Here is a 17,691-nt window from a genome sequence, read left to right as displayed (position 1 = left end):
TCCGAAGTATTCTTGAAATTATAGAATCTAAGTAGAATACCAATACCAGCCTCAGTCAGTCTGTGTTTTTATGTTTTACCTGTGGCAATAGTATTCAGCAGGGCTACTATGAAACTCGAAACTCGAAGTTCGTATCGTACTGTCCCTCTCGCTCTCGTATTAAATAGTGTAAGTGTCAGTGGGACCGCACGACACGAACTTCGAGTTTCGAGTTTCATAGTAGCCCTGCTGACTGTCTGACTAAACTAAGGTCTGACTCGCCTGTGATTGGTCTAAAATAAACTTATTTAACATTATTATCTAGTTACCAATCAAATCTACACATAAATATAATTATTTTATTAATTTACTAATCGTATAAACGTTGAAACAGTGTGTACAAAAATACCCTGTCAAAATAAGTCGTGGTTGTAATTTCTATATATCGATTAGAATAGGACAATGATTAAACTTTTTTCACTAAAACAGCAAAAGAAAGATGAGGAGGGTACAGCGAGAGCTGGTGGATCACAAAAGAAAGCAACAGCAGCTCAGCTACGGATCACAAAAGGTAGGAATACGGAATAATACTATAATGATGAAAAATTTCATCTTAAGTTCTACTTTGCAGTGCTGAATTCACATCATTGTCTCATCTCATCGAGAACTAACAAATCTACACGGCGTAACCTACGTCACCAGTAGTTATTTTGCATCTTTCGATTATTTCAATCATACCGCCATTTAGATACCTATTTTTAAAAGTTGCGCTATTTCTTTTCAGATTTGAATGAATTGAATCTGCCTAAAACATGTAGCACAGAGTTCCCTGATCAAGATGACTTATTGAACTTCAAACTGATTATATGTCCTGATGAGGGCTTTTATCGAGGGGGCCGATTTGTATTTAGTTTTAAGGTAATCCTCATTTAACTTATTTGCACCTATTTTCAACATTTACTGGAAGCTGAACTTATACCCATCTTAACTGATTATGGCTCCTCAAATATTCACTTAATCCTAAAATTTTGCAAGAATCCTAACAAGATAATCATGTATGTTGCCTTACACAAATAATGTGCTTAAAAACTCCCTGAGTTAAATATATGGAATGGACTCCATTCTATATTTGTAACTTCATTCTCTATTCAATGGAGTGCCTCATAATTCAATTTTATATTTGAACTTTATTTGTTATCTTACACAGCATACCTAATACTCTTTATTACAAGCTTAAATTTTAACAACTTTTTTAAATTTTAAATTGTGTTATTTCATACTTTGTCACAAATAAAATATTGCAAAGTTTCTTTCTTTCTTTAAATGAAAATTAAAAAACAACACAATGTGTAGGTATTTTTAGTATTCAAGTTCTCTTGTAATTTGTTATGGATATATATGTATTCTGAACATTCGGATGGATGACAATGCAAAAACAGTGAATAAAAGTAAATGAACTAGAAATCTTTTTTACCAAAATCTTATTACATTGATTTTTAAGGAGACTACTGTATCTCAAGTATCTAAGCATTGTCAAATTGTAACTAACTACATAAAAATACAGTTGCACAATGGGATTGTTGAGATTTTCAGAATTTGTTTTTAATCTGGTTGTGTAATGCTCAAAGGGTATATTAATAGTGTTTTGATGTCTGTAACAAGAGTAGGTATGTGATACTCTGCTAAATTATGAACAGTGGAAACTGGGTTAACAGTCCTTTGCTTTGCACCATGACTGTATGATTCATTTTTCCCACAATATTTATTTATGTTATTTTTTTTACTTTTTCATTTACATATTGTTACTTGTTTTTTTAAAAGTATAAAAGAAAGTAATTTATATTTTCTATAATAATATACATTTTACTAGGCTGTTACAGTTGCTTTCTCACTTCTCTCGCTTAAGTGGTAAAGAAATTTTCTGCTTCTCTAAATTAAAACCACCTTAGCTCAGTCTCTTCTGTTGCTATTGTTTGTTTAGTTATAGTGTTTGTTATACTCTGTTCCAGTGAGGCGAAAAACTTACTATGGACAACCTTTCTCGCATGTATCACTCAAGGTTAATTGAAAACATGATACAACAACTTTTATTGCCTTAAGTGACCACTAACAGCCCATACTTTGAAAGTTTTGTACTAAGAGCAAATGATAAACAAGTGTATACTTCTTCAATGTTTGTTTTTTCGCCTGCTATTGGAACAGAGTATACCTTTATCTACATGATCATATGTTATACCTTCATGTGCACTTGCTATGGTTACCTAGATCCCCAATAATGGGTAGGATCTAAAAATTGGTCATTGGCAAAACTAAACTCTAAATACTTTTCAGAACATTTTGCTAGGCTCTAGAACCAGTCACTCACTCCATAGCTAGGTAGACAATCTCCATAAGTTTTAAGATACTTGCGTTCACCTGTGACTTCACACGCATCAACCATTAGAATCAGCGGTTGAAATTTTATTTATTTCGGGCAACTTGGCCCATACAATAAATACCTTACAGACTAAATAAATTCCGGAATTATACTGTTCCCTTGAGAATTTCCAAAATTTACATTGTTGATTTCATTTACATTGTATGCATAAAATACCTGCGCCAAGTATCATGTGTCCTAGCGTTTGAAATTTCGGTATTTTATCCCAATGCTGTGGGAATATCGTGATTAAAAGTAGCCTATTAGATATGTTATTTCAGATGTTCAGCTATCCAAACATCATATTTCATCCAAATACATTCAGTCATTTTAGTGTCAAGGACTAGCAATACACACACACACACACAACCTTCCGCATTTATAATGTTAGTAAGATTCTTCATATGTGGCTCACACTGTTTCCAGTATGTAGTATAGTTTGCTTGCCTTGCAATAACAATAGCTCCTCCCTACCTTGCTGTGTCAAACTCAAACCAGATTTATTTATATCAACAAAAGTAGTTACCTATCCTTGTTACTAAAATTGATGACAATGGTTACAAGGAAATATTTATTTCTCTGCCTTATAGTCGCTAAGTTCACCATACTACTGATACTAATACTCATCTAAATGGACCATCATGTTTTTTAATAACTTAGTAGTATTTTTTATGCAAGGTTTTTCTTTATAATTATATGTTTACTTTATTTGTTGATTATATTATTGGAGCTTTTATACTAAACCCAACTAAAATTACGCTTTGTAGGTCACTCCCACACCCTAGCTAAAAGTTCCTATTACTTACTCCAAGACTGTTAGAGACCTCTTAAAGTGATAACTTTGACTTTGTTGTGTTTGTTTTCCATTAGTTTTGTGCAATATAGTGTTATTTTAATTAATTCTTCTGAGACTTCTGAATAAAATCCATATAAACTAATGACTTCTAATGTGTCATTGCATAAAAAAACTATAAATTGGTGCAAATGTTTTAGTTGATAAACAATGTTATGCTTTAAATTATGATATTAACAGGTAGGACCAAACTATCCGCATGAACCACCCAAGGTGAAGTGTGAGACGGCTGTATACCATCCTAATATAGACCTGGAAGGAAACGTGTGCCTCAATATACTAAGGGAAGACTGGAAACCTGTGCTCACAGTTAACTCTATAGTTTATGGACTTCAATACTTGTTTCTGGTAAGTCAATTATTTCAATAACAAAGGTATAAGGTATAAGCGGGCTGTTTTCCGCAACTCGACGTCTATGTGCGCCTGTTTTGCGTAGCTGGCTATAGGCACTATTCGTGCCAGCCTAGCTCCTGGAGGAAGCCTAGCAGAACCCTTCACGTTGCCGACTTCCTGGAGCGACCCCGGTGATTCGAGGTGTATTGCCCTGTAGTTCGCCACGCCCGTGCACTCGAGCACAATGTGTGTTGCCGTTTCTTCTTCTCCATGCATGCTCTGCACAGGGGGCTGTCTGTAACACCTAAGTTATATAAGTATTTGTTGAATAACGCGTGTCCAGTCAGGACTCCAACTAGCAGTCTGAGTTGGGGTCTCCCATATCCGCGAAGCTTGCGTGACAATCCGGGGTTGATTGTCGAGAGGGCTGCTCTGGACTACCTGCAGGTGTTTAGGTTTGTCCAATGCTGTTGATGCATTACCTTGGTGTTATGGTGCAGTTTGCCGCGTAGTCATCCAAAAGGCAGGGGTAGAATGGGTTCGGGTCCGAATACCTTCATCTCCGAGCCCCCCTCGCCAATCGGTCGGCCGCGTCAATGCCTCGCGTTCCACTGTGTCCTTTTATCCATTGCAGAGTGATGGTGTTAGTCTCACTTACCCTTGTCAGGGCTCGATGGCACTCGTATATTAGCCCTGATGTGTATTACTCTGCAGGGCTTGCAGGACTGATCTGCTGTCAGAAAGTATTCGGATGGGGAAATCCTGTACCTTCCTGGATTCAATCGCTGTTGTTGCCATTATGATTCCCATGAGTTCCGCCTGGAATACGGCATTGCGGGCTCCCAGCGGCATTGAGATATTGATATTCAGGTCCTCTGAGTGTGTTCCCGAACCTGTACCTTTTGACGTTTTTGACCTATATATATATGGTATATATAATATAATAATAAAAGATAATGTAAATTATAACTACCTGCTAACGCAGCTTTAAAGTTGTGCAACTTTTTGGTCTTCACCCATATTTCGGATTATCATACCTTAATAATAGAGTGCATGTGGAGATATTTTGGCCACCTTGGCCGCTCTGAAATATCTGATGGCGACTGTACGTAATTATTTAAAAAAATAAGTACCTACTTACCTACAGTGATTTTAAATTTTGCTAATTTCGTAGTGATTATTGTCGACGAAACTGAAGTTTGATCTCAAAACGCGGCATTGGTGTAGAGTACCTACACGTACAAACCGGTAAATTGTTTGGAAATTCATGCTAAATTAGCTTATTCAAAGACAACGAAATAGTTTATTAATCCCTTAGTAGGTATTTTTTTTGTATTCGTGACCCTTAGAAGGATGGTTAAATGAAATAGGGCCTGGCTGGTGATTGATGTTCACCAACAATAAATTTCGGTGGCGGTGCATAATGATAATTATTTGTAGGTATGTTACCAGAGATCCACTTTTTCTGTCACACGGTGTAGGAAAGTGATAGAAAGAGGTGGTGACTGCGATCGCGAGCGCCAGAGCGTAAGGGTCTCCCCAAATTTATCGACACGGAATCGGCTTAAGCCGACCAAAAAACGCTTTATGTCCACACAATAAGAGCGAAAAAGCCGTCTTGCCGTCGGTAAACGTCGTTTCGCGTCGGCCGAGCCGATCGACGTCTTTTTCGCTCTTATTGCATGGACATAAAGAGTTTATTGATCGGCTAATTGGTCTGCTATTATTATTTTAATAGTCAGATTATAATAAGCATTGTTTGGTGCAGGAACCTAATCCCGAGGACCCGCTAAACAAAGAGGCGGCCGACGAGCTGCAGAGCAACAGGCGGCTTTTCGAGCAGCACGTCCAGCGAGCTATGCGCGGCGGCTACGTCGGCTCCTCCTACTTCGAACGCTGCCTCAAGTGACCCACGACCCAACTGTAAATCGCTTTTACCCTTAACTACAATAAAACAAAAACAAAAACGTTTTTATTTCACTAGAAACTTAAACATCACGCTAATTTTATCACATGGTCAGTGTTTTAGGGTAATCCGTTCTATAAATTTAGGCCAATAAAGTTGTATGTTTAATGTTCGAAACTATTGTGGCCGCTCACATGCTTTGTACGCTTTTTATTTGATCTAAATTTTTTAATATAGTTACTGAATGTTATTAGACAAATACTTAATGTATGATTGGTTTTAAGTGAGGAAAATCTAGTAACCGTGCCTGGGTTAAATTTGGTTTTAATTGTATTTATGTTGTTTAAGGCTGCTAGAAGTTTTAGTTTATCGAAGAATGATAAACATTTAAGAAACAAACTAACGAACTCTACTCAGTGTTGACGTTTCGACAATTTGTCTTTTGGAATTTGGTGCTCGCTCTTTAAGTTTTTTTTTTCTATACTTTCTGGCGTTTCCTTTTTTTATTTTTCAATCTGTTTCAATGATCTCTCCAATTTCGGTGCATTAATGCAATATAGTGGGAATAGTAATTAAATACTACTGATATTCGTATTTAGAAGCCACGGTTACTAGAATTTTTCTTTTATTTATGAGTAACGTTATACGTCAAAGTCTACCGTGCGGTACCAGGTAGGTATAACAGCTGTAGGTATTTTAAGATTCTCTCGCTATTTATCTGTATAATTTGTGTATCGTTGTTTAATGCGTCTTCACTATGTGCATGCCGGGGACTCGTTGCCTATTGGAGGCAAAAGGAATCAAAGCAGAACTCTGTTACAATGACATAAATGCTCATCGATTACTTTCCATAATAAGAAAAACGCTACGTCTTTGAAATATAGATACTGTTAAGAATTTAATGTAACGTTATAAGTATTTTGTATGATTATGTATACATAGTTCTCGAAAAATCACTTATTTCAATAGGATTTTCCCAATTTCCGTGTGTTTTCTTTCATATTTACGTTAAATTTAACCTTTAAAAATCATTAGTGCTTTAACTAAATGTGAACGGTTGCCTACCATACTTTAATTGCGCATTTTTTGTTGCGTATTTTAAACTTTCTTTCTGAAAATAAAATATATAATTTACGCCGATATTTAATAATTTGGGGTTTTTCGTGATGTTGCCATTTAGTTAAACATCTAAAATATCAATCCTTTAGTTATTAAATTATACTGATCATGCCTATAACGTACATAGATGTCGCCACCAGTATTAAAAAATCGTAATCATTCTTAACTTTTTAAACATAATTTCTATAAGTTCTATACTACGGTACAAGTGGGAGACATGCATGTGCGCTTTTGGTTTGTACTGATTGCTTTGGAAAGCTAATCATAGTTATGCCATGCTACATGAGTGTTTGCCTGCGCAGTGAAACAGGCGTGTCAAAGTATAGGGACGTGAACGTCAAGCATATTAGCAGTCAGTGCCACTCAGCGCGGCCGTGCAATGTGAAGTGCGCCCCTAATGGTAGCCGCAGCGAAGTGAGCGGCGGGCGCAGGCCGGCCCGCGCGGCGTGAGTCAGAGAGCCCGAGCCTTGCGCGACTCTCGTTAGTCGCAGTCGCCACCAGTGTCACTCCGGCCGTCACGCGAACCACGCACACGCGCTCACTAACTCTCTCCACACTGCAGCGTGATCAAGGCAGAGTTGTTTCGGTTACGCCACTCGGTTGCGAAAGTCTGCGCGATGATATACAAGTGAGAGCCGACATCGGCCAGGGTAACGCTCATCGCGCACGGTGAGCCAGTTTATTCCACGAGAGACATTCGAAACGCGCCAGCTGTGAGGGACGGGGGGCGAGCGACGCCGTCGGTCGCACACGCGGGACCAACCTTTCCTAACACATTTACTTTACTGTGACAGAGCTACGAAAACCAATTTTTAATGTGTCAAGTCAGTATAGCTCATTGCTGCTACGTCAGATCGCTGAACGCCTCGAGCAGAAACTACAAGGTTATGCAAATGAGTTCTGAACGCTTCTATACTAGGGGCAATCAAAAGACCATTCACAACTTCAATAAACTTTAACGTTTAGGTCGTTCCGTACGGTAGTCTAAGTGCTTATCTATCGTTTCTTTATTATCGCTCGGTGTCGCGATCGCTAATTGCTAATTACTGTGGGAGTCGAGTGATAAGGAACGGTACGTTATCTGGGCGGGCGACGGAGCGCGTCGAGCACTCAGCACAAGAGCCAGCAGCCGGCGACATGGCGGCCGCGCAGGAGGAGACCCTGCTCGCGCGCTGCGAGATCCCCATCATCGACCTCGCACACATAGGTGAGCACTACTTTCGTGTCACACCGCGACAGCGCATTCACTTCGCTAAACCAGAACATTACCTGCCAAAATCTTACAGCAAATATAACGGTTGATCCCAATTCTACACGCGAAAGGATGACAAAGCGGCGACGGAACATTTTACCTGCGCTCGCTCTTATTATCATACGCTAACGCTGGTAGGATAGGATGAGCGAGACCCGCGCAAGTTTGCGTGTTAGGTGAAGCGACAGCTGTGCGCCGAGGCTCCCTACCTGTCATGATTTTATTATCGTGCAACTCGAGTTGCCCTCGCATTCATCCCGCTCTCGAGTTCAAAGACCGCATTCCAGTTATTTAGAAGAGTTTGTCCGAAAGTTCAACTCGGTTCGTGCACCTAGTTTATAAATTATCCGAAGCAGCTATCGATCCTTTTGTAAATTGCATACCCCTCAGGTAGTCAATGGGTTAGTAAGAAAGTAATTTTACTGATATGCCTGCCTACACCTACGTAGTAAACAAATATTGAAATAACTTAAAGTATGAGTAACAAAGAGCCGCATCACTACGTCACTCACCATGGCAAGTAAACGCGCTGAGTCAATAACAACAAACCGTACCCATCTTCACAGAGTTGGAACAAAGCTAATTTTGAGGTAATATGACGAAATGTATGTACCTATGTAACTGCTTAGTTACCATAGCATACCTGCTTAGGTATGCTTTCCATTTGTACAATACACCTACCCAGTTACTTTTAACCCTTTACCAGGCCCCTTAGAACTAGCGTGTCTTCATACGTACTTTATATACTGTTACAACCGTATTTAACGCCTTGTAAAAAATGTATTTACGAAAGTCAGAGATGTTCCTTTAAACCAGAAATAAAAATGTGGGTTACGGTTATCCCATCGCCTGTCTAAGTAATTAACTGTTATACTCGATTTTGTCTTATTATATTCTTGATCAGGCGAAGGGATATATTCCTCCCACATCTTATTCTTCAGGGAAAGTCTTTAAAAGGAGATTTTACAGCTAGGTAGGTACATGAATTCGCTCTAGGTTGAACAGTTTTATTACTTACGCGAGTTTTTATGACACGACAAGACAATTTAAGATGTGGGAGGAATATATCCCTTCGCCTGGTAAAGGGTTAAACCATACAGTTAAGCTCATTTCCTATTCAATAAGCGAAATTTCTTGTTTACTCGTATCTCTAGTAGCTTAGAGCTAAATTGACTGGAGATGGATAAAATTACCTAGGTATAGGCTATAATTAGGGTATTAAGACGAGGCACCTGAAAATATTCGAACGCTAACTTCGTTTAAAGATAGATTAATAGAACGCTACTTTTAAGCAAACTACGCAGTGCTCGGTCATTTCACCTAACCTAACCAACAAAAACTTGGAAAACCCCTGACTTTGCCACTTTAAAGTTCAATATCTCAAAAACGGCTAAACCGAGTTTGCGATGAAACATGTCTAAGAACCATCGCTAGAAAACCTGATTTCTAATAAAAAAACGCATTCAAATCGGTCCACCCGTTTAAGGGCTACGGTGCCACAGACAGACACACTAGCGGTCAAACTTAAAACACCCCTTTTTTGCGTCGGAGGTTAAAAATGGAATTGCTCGTCTTATACCACTTATAGTACTTAATTATACCAGCAAGATGCAGGTTCCTACTTTTCACTCCAGTGCAGATGCTTTCCGTTCTAGATTATTATTTAATACATATTTTTTATTCATCATCATCATCCCAGCCTATAATGTCCCACTGCTGGGCACAGGCCTCCTCTCAGAATGCGAGGGCTTGGGCCGTAGTTCCCACGCCATTGAATTGCTTCGCAGGGTTGTGCAAGTTTCCTCAAGATGTTTTCCTTCACCGTAAAGCTCGTGGTAAATTTCACACATGAATTTAGAAAAACTCAGATGTGCAAGCCGGGCTTGAACCCACGATCCTCTGCTTGAGGGGCGATAGTTATAACCGCTAGGCCACCACACTTCGTTATTTTTTATTAGGTATTCAATATAATATAGGAACTAGCTTACTTTGAGATTTACTGAATAAAGACTGCCTACAGTTAAAAATTACAGGATCTAATTTGATACAAAGAGCTCGTTTTGCTGTAATGAAGTACATACCTATTTGTACTCAAGTACCTACCTATTTACTTTTCCATCATGTTCCACTCGGGTTCGTATAGTTATAGGCGTACTTACCTATATATAGATAATGGTTAGCTAGTGTACATGTCGGAACCGATGGCTTCTAACTTGGGGAGCAGACACAAAAAAAGAAGCTTTGCGATGTGGGGGCAACGTCCGACCGGTCCCTTGCACGAGTATCCCTTCCACTTCCACGCGCCATACTGCGTTTCCCGATTCGCACTTGTCCCCATTCTACCACTTGCCAACCAGTAGCTATAATCTTTTACGCCCATCTATTTTCTCTGCAAGAAAGGAGTACCATAATGCTTAAAAGTAGTTGAGGACAGATTTTGAACAGGTACACATCTATGAAAATAACGATTGGAATGTGTGACAAAAATGCGTTGAATTTGGAATATGAATAGCCTCCTGAGTCCTGACATCTTTTAACAAACTAGGTAAGTGCTTAAGACCCTAGACGTGGTTGACTTGCTTTGTTATTTTGGATATTATTTCAAAATTCTTACAATTCTTTATTCAATGAACAATTTGTACTTAAAGTACCTACATTCGACCGTTGTTCTTAGTGTTAATTGGTCCTTTTAAAGTTCGCGAGACTCCGGAAGATAGAGTAAACCAAAACTAACAGGTCAATACAGATTTTTATTAATTTATTTTCGAATGGTATTTCTGTGATGAGATTTCAAAAATCGGGTTTAGGCCTCGCCAAGTCAATTTCAGTAAGGTATATTTGTACATATGTGAAACCTACCAATTATTATTTACCTACTGCGACAAAATAGTATAGTGTTGCACTGCTTTTGAGCGTGACTGTACACTATCGTAGTATCCGTTTTATGTTTGAACGTTTACCTACGCATAATTTATGTTTTATATCCTTTAAAGCTATAAGCTATTCGTAGGTAACCTACCTTAAACTAGCATTGTTGATATCTTGTAGGTTAAGGAAAAAGATATTTTTTCAAGTAATCAGTGAAGCTGACTATCAAAATTAAATGCTGATAAGATAAAGTTTAGGTACCCTACTGTCACCTGTTTTTACTCTAGCTAGGGCAACTTACTACTCATAAAACAAAAGATAACTGAAATCGTCTTTACGATTTAAATTATGCCAAGCAGGTAGGTAGTTACAATCCGGGTAAATTAATGCATGCTACTTGGGACAAACTATAAAAAAACCGTTAATAGGTAGTTGTACCAGCCCATGCACAACAAAGGGCTCCGTAGTCCAAGTAAGTAAAACGATTGCTAATCCAATCGGAAAGCTGTTACCTAAATAAAACAAAAGAGCGTACCCGGAGAGGCATCCCTACATTATATTATACTAGCCGTAGTACTCTAGATACTACGTCCGCGTAGTATTTGTTTATCGCAATCCCGCGGGAACTACTATGTATGCGATTTTCCAGGAAAAAAACTATCCAATTTCCTTTCCCGGGATTCAAACCATCTGTATACCGAATTTCATCTAAATCGGTTTAGCGGTTTACACGTGATTAAGTAACAAACATCCAAACCTCCAAACATTTTCACAAACTTTCACATTTATAATATTAAGTAGGATAACTCTGATTAAAATTACAAACCGCTTACGTATAGTGATGTAAATTCAGCGCAAGCAAAATTTAGTTTCATATAAAATTAACATAAGATCCCTTAAAGGGACAAGTTCCCCGTTGTACATGATCTCGAAGTTTATCAATTGTATTTTGTTTCTTTTCTATTGTAGTACACTGAAGACAAATACAAATTCAATTCACTTTAAAAAACATTCAAATAGCCTTAGTTTCCGAAAAGATTGTCTACCTATAAATATCTGGGCAGTATTGCATTTTAGCTCCATACGTTTATCTCTTTATCCGCTCCTAACAGCATGCAAAGTGCTAATTGGCCAGTCATAACCGCCTGCCAAATGACCACTGACCCACATTTCAGTTCATTCATCGGTTTCATCATTCACTCGCGCCCACGCTATACCTACAACACCGCTATATTATTTAAAACTTATTAAGTAGAAATAACAATCCACGTTTCACGGAACGAATGACGCCATTGCGCCAAATATTTCAACGACTAAATAAATTGTATAGGTAGATACTTGAACTGAGCTGCTGATGAATCTTTGTGATAAGGAAAGGCCAAGACTTGAGAACCAATAATGGCACGCTTCAACTGACTTCCCTAGTTGTAAAATGGCCATTTAGTCCGTGTAGTACCTACACTACAATCACTTTCCTAACATAAAGTATCCACTTGGGCTATTTCACCATCCATTGATTAGTGTTAACTGTGGGTTAAATGTGATGCCGTCTCTATTTGTTTTGTTCGAATAGACGGAGACAGCATCACATTTAACCGTCAGTTAACACTAATCAATGGATGGTGAAACAGCCCCTAGTGTGAGAAAAAGTGTGTTGTTTAGGTAGTCTACTGACATCGGATAGACATTAAAATAATATATTTTCAGACTTACCTATCTTATTGGTTGTTACTATTAAGAGATGGTATGATGAAGGATACCAAATTTCAAGTTTCTATTACAATTGGCGAAATACATGTACCTACTAACTTTTGCTTCGCTGTCTTAGTACTCATCTAATAAAAAGACATCACACTGCATACATTTTGCTTAGGCGAGGGGTTATGCTAACACTGGATATTAGTCACCTCCAAATTTGTAAGACCCCCGGTCGGTGCGCGAGTTCGACTTGCACTTACCTAACCGGTTTTTTTCATAGAAAAGGGACGCTTAATCGTGGCTTTTATTTGCAGTCTTCATAACAATTACTGAGAACTGCGGTTAGGTAATCTCATATTGCCCGTGGTCGTAAATAAATCCTTGCTCGTGGTACGTAGTACTAATATATATTCTGTGCGCGTGGCGCACTTCTAAATCTCGCGTATCATCGCAAGCTAGCGGAAATAGCTTACACAGAATTTTACCTATAAACATAGGTTCCCATAATAGGCAATGTATCATAACAGACTAGCTTAAAATCATGGCCACGGAGGATGTGTAGGGCTGCACCCCTTCATCAAGGTAGCGATATTGTCTACACCGCTTCTGCGCCTCTGAAAAAATGCCATCATAGGTAATTTCATTTTGCACTGGAAAATGGTAAAGTGGGTACCTAGCTCACGAATGATATACACAAAAATAAGAGCTATAGGTATCAGTTCGCTGAAGTGTATCACTTTATATTACTTAGTTCAAATGTAAATGTATATCAATATCATCGTATCACTTACTTAGCTCACTTGCACACTCTTATTTTGCCTTAGATAATGCGGTGACCGCTGAGAACATTTTGAACATTTATCATTTATTGTCAACCATACCTAAGTACTTATACCATCGAAGGAGAATACAAATTACAAGCATGAAAGTGATTTCAGAAAATGAATGAGCAATAAGGCAATAGTGTTAATGTTACGTTTCGTTCTGCGAGCTACTACTGATATAGTGAGCTAAATGAGTTATATATAGCTCAGTGGGTAAATGATACATAGATATCAATCTTTTCTTTCAAGTGATTAGTTTTTCCCATCTCTAGAAAAAGGCGCCCCTTGCCATCTGTGCCCTTAGTGTAAGTTTTCGGTTACAAGAATACGTCTCGATTGCGTTGGTGTTAAAATCTTAATTTGTATGGAAACACGAACATCGCAAACGTTCCACTAGAGGCGCTGTTCGTGTTTCCATATAAATTGAGATTTTAACGCGAACGCGATCGAGACGTATACCTAGTGCCATCCACGAAGACGCGTGATTTTGTCAAAATTAGCCATTAATGACATTGTAATAAGAACCACGGTAAGCGTCATCGTGAATGAATCTACCTATACTTTGTAACCGAAAACTTACACTAAGGGTACTGGCGCCTAGAGCTACCGCTCCTCTTTCTGTACCCCAGGGCCGGCGCTGTCGGACCACGAGCAGTTTTCAGGGTTTATTTACTTCTAATATATTTTAGAGCTAGAATCAGGAAAACAGAAAATACGAGTGTTTGATGTGGCCTTTGAACAGATAAACGTAAATTCATTACAATACCTACTTACCACCCACCTAGCCCACCACATTTTAAAATAGAGCACGTGAGCTTTTCTCAAGATAAAAGTAAAAACCCGGTACCTACCTACTCAATTGTGAACGTACGAACAAAGTGCGTGTAGAACTTTCGCTGCAAAACCGTATCAATCGTATCTTGAAGATACCGCTGCTTCGGCGAACTTGTTTTATTTCCTTTTTATTATATTTCGGTAACACTATTGATCGAAGTCGGTCACTTCACTGGACCATCGCGATTACTCGTCGCAGACTTCCTTATTTCGAGACGCGTGATAGAACTGCAATTTGCTTGTGATTAGAGATCTTTGCCACAAACTGCCAAGGTATTAATTCGATGCGAAATTCACCACGGCGTTGTTTATAAGTAGGTACTATGTGGATCAATTTTTGAAAGCAGCTCCAAAATTATGAAAACTTATTGCTGATTTTGAAATAAGAGTAAATAATTTTACGTCGGTAAGTACCGACTGACGAGTGGAAGAGAAAAAGGGGAGGCTTTTGCCTAGCCGTGAGACACCCTAAAAGCTAAGTAAAAAAATAATAAACCGGTCAAGAGCATGTCGGGCCATGCTCAGTGTAGGCCGACCGTCACAATAGGCGGACTTAAAATAGCCTTTTGTAGCACTGACAACTAGACAAATACCACCAACGCAATTGATTACGAGATTTATTAATATCAAGCATATCCGTATCCGTCCAGCCCGTCCCAGGAAAAATCTTAAACAGTGCGAAGTACAGCGCTATCTATAGGAAAATTGGGCGACTATTGACTATTGAGAATAATTCGCAATCGAATACTTAATTATCGAAAAATCTGAGTTTCATATTTATAAATGTACCATGTTCTATTTATGATTCCGTCTGGATTGACGTCAATATGTCGCTGAAATTAATGTAATCCATTTGAATTTCATGGTAGTCCTCTGGTCTGGATCCTTCTTAAGTATGTAACACAAACAGAATAAAATTGTTTGCACGGTTAGCTTGGTTACCATAAGTGGTGACGCTAAACGTTTGAGCAAAGAACAAGGTGCCCATGTTGGTAGTACTCGAATTGACGTGGACTTATCATCTTGTATTGGCATGGCCGCTATTGTCCTCAAACCTCTGCCTACATCCTAATGACGTCCGCCGGCCATTGTACGATGCCACACCATCTGTGTACACCAAATCGAAAGAGAACAACAAGGAGAATAATAAAAACATGCAAATTCTGTCGTAGAGACTGACCCTGGGTAATGTTCACCTTTAGTATGTATTTATACATTCCTACTCATTTTGAATGTTCAAGTCTAAATATTGAAGAAATAATTTGTTCATATTATAATAATGATACCTATTCATTGATTATCATTCGTATAACAGTTAATAACATAGTATAAAATTTTCGTGACTGGTAAAAATAAATCTCACCAACGTATAGAGTAGTAGAGCTTAAACGGTTGTTTGCCCCGAATAAAACAAACAAGATTAATTGTCATATAGGTACTACCTACGAGTAATTGGCTTTTGGTGCCACTTCGTGGAATATTTGATCCTCGTCGGGAACAAAATAGGTAAGAAAGGAAAGGTTAGGTACGAAGTTGACTAACCACTGTCACAGAATAACCTACACTAGTTACTATAGGTACTGCGACAAAGATTTCAAAGAGCGTGGACGGGTGACCTTTGCAGGAGGACACTTTATTATATTTTTATTATTTTCATATTATTACTCTTTAATCTATATTGACTAAAAATCACGAACAAATGATACAAACACGGCGAACTGTTAAAAAAAGTAAAATTGGCAAGTTAGCCGCGTTACGGAAAAATTTACACATCTTAGACAAGCCTAAAATGTACCTACATTTTGTCTTTGTCATCGTTTTACCTAGTTTCCTATCCACAAATTAAATAGTAATATATCTGAGGCAAACAACTGCTATATGATAACCGCACATTTCGTAGTGAGGTAAATCTACGTGACCTAAGAATCAATATAACTGTATCAAGCCATTTGCATACCACTGTAGAACATTTCATACAAATACTCACAAACAATTTAACTGACTTCTTTAATAATGCGTAGCGCATTCGATATAAATGTCATAAATCATTATGGCATGGTTCTGTGATGGCCTAAGAATCAAATTGGATAACTGTATCAAGCCATTTGCATCACCACTGTAGAACATTTTCATGACAAATACTCACAAAGACAATCATTATGTATGACATTACCTGTGTAAATATTCTACAGTTGGTCACGATTCGATTTGATATTAAGTAATAGTTTAGTTTAGTACTCGTATGCTCGTACTATGTATATCGCAGATGTTTCTTTTCTCACCCATTGGTGCAATTTCTTCTTGAGTTGAGAGAGAGAGAGAGAGTGAGACATTTATTTACACATATTCAATACACATAAAATACATTAGAATGCAAAAAATAAACATCGAATAATGCAAATTGGGCCCTACTCAGCACAATGTTGCAGCAGCAATCTGCAACGCTGTTTTTCAGTGGAACCCATGTTAAACAAAACACCCAAACACACACACACACACGCTGTGATTAGATTATTGATTTATGGGTGCACGGCGGTTCGGCACGTGTATAATTTACAGTCACCGTGAAATCCGCTTTATCGTGTAGTACCTGTGCCACACTCGACATAATATATATTAAATTCATCATCAGCCGGAAGACGTCCACTGCTGAACAAAGGCCCCTCAGAACACCACAATGAATGACAGATCGCAAGTTGCATTCACCGGTGAACTGGTACTAACTGCTTTAACTGGCACATTATACCGGTATTATTGGTACCAGATTCAAGCTTTGGTTCTAGATACCGGTTAAAATACCAGTATTTTTCCCAGGTTGAAGCCTTTCGTGGAGTGGCGGCGAAGAAAGGAGGTAGAGACGTAGAGTAGGTAAGGCGTTTCTTGGGGTCTATATTGATTCGCATAAAATTAATGTTCCTAATTAAAGTTGGCATTACGTAGTTTCGTATAATTATTAACCCGCATAACATTAATTCGCATAAATTAAAACCTACGCATAATGTAATGCGCATAATGTGGATTGGCATAACGATAAGTTAGCATAAATTTAATAAGCCTAACATTCCTTTGCATAAGTATTAAACAGTATAAACATTAAATGATTACTTTGATCGTTCATATTGTTTTATTTACTCAATAGGGTATTTTTTTCGTAAACACATAATAGTATTTTATGCCACTGTAACATAACAAGGGTCATTATTTTACGAGTGTGTGTTTATAAAACGAGCCTTGGCGAGAGATACATAACTTTTTCTACGACATCATTTCAGAAATGAAAAATGAAATTTTAAAAATGAAGCACTTGAAATAAAATAAAATATTGTTTTTGAATTAATATTAAAAACACAGGTTACCTTAGAGAAAGGTACTTCTCATCTGGTGCTTCATTTAGAAATACTTACGTTGATTTCGCCAGGAAATAATGTTTTTGATTTCTTTGATTTAAGTAAACCCCTGACCTGACTTGCGTTTTAGGAAAACTTGCAGCTTACAGTATTTGGATATATCTGTTTGATGGTAAATGTTTAACGTAGATTTTAGCATGGAGTACTCAGTTGATGGCTCAAATTTTGTTTACTTATTTCTTGAAAATGCACTAACAACACA

At 38.1% G+C, this 17,691-nt stretch overlaps 2 protein-coding genes across 3 annotated transcripts in view; both read left to right on the top strand.

The window, feature by feature from the left end:
* Window positions 1-230: 230 nt before the first annotated feature.
* LOC141426774 (NEDD8-conjugating enzyme Ubc12) lies at window positions 231-6,469 on the top strand. The gene is made up of 4 exons (XM_074085937.1): window positions 231-550; window positions 764-897; window positions 3,429-3,596; window positions 5,350-6,469. The coding sequence occupies exons 1-4, from the start codon at window positions 442-444 to the stop codon at window positions 5,488-5,490; spliced, it is 552 nt and encodes a 183-aa protein (XP_073942038.1). The 5' UTR covers window positions 231-441; the 3' UTR covers window positions 5,491-6,469.
* Window positions 6,470-7,044: 575 nt separating this feature from the next.
* The window catches only part of LOC141426756 (uncharacterized), a 49,830-nt gene continuing 39,183 nt past the window's right edge, over window positions 7,045-17,691 (top strand). The window contains exon 1 of one of the 2 annotated variants that reach the window (XM_074085902.1): window positions 7,045-7,813. In XM_074085902.1, the coding sequence (XP_073942003.1) occupies window positions 7,744-7,813 (70 nt within the window). In that variant the 5' untranslated portion in view covers window positions 7,045-7,743. Of the gene's footprint in view, window positions 7,814-16,896; window positions 16,951-17,691 lie in introns of those variants that run through there. The other variant, XM_074085910.1, reaches the window with a different exon arrangement.

Source organism: Choristoneura fumiferana, chromosome Z (genome assembly GCF_025370935.1).
Source record: "Choristoneura fumiferana chromosome Z, NRCan_CFum_1, whole genome shotgun sequence".
NCBI classification, from domain to species: domain Eukaryota; kingdom Metazoa; phylum Arthropoda; class Insecta; order Lepidoptera; family Tortricidae; genus Choristoneura; species Choristoneura fumiferana.
This window is presented reverse-complemented; position numbering and strand designations above follow the sequence as displayed.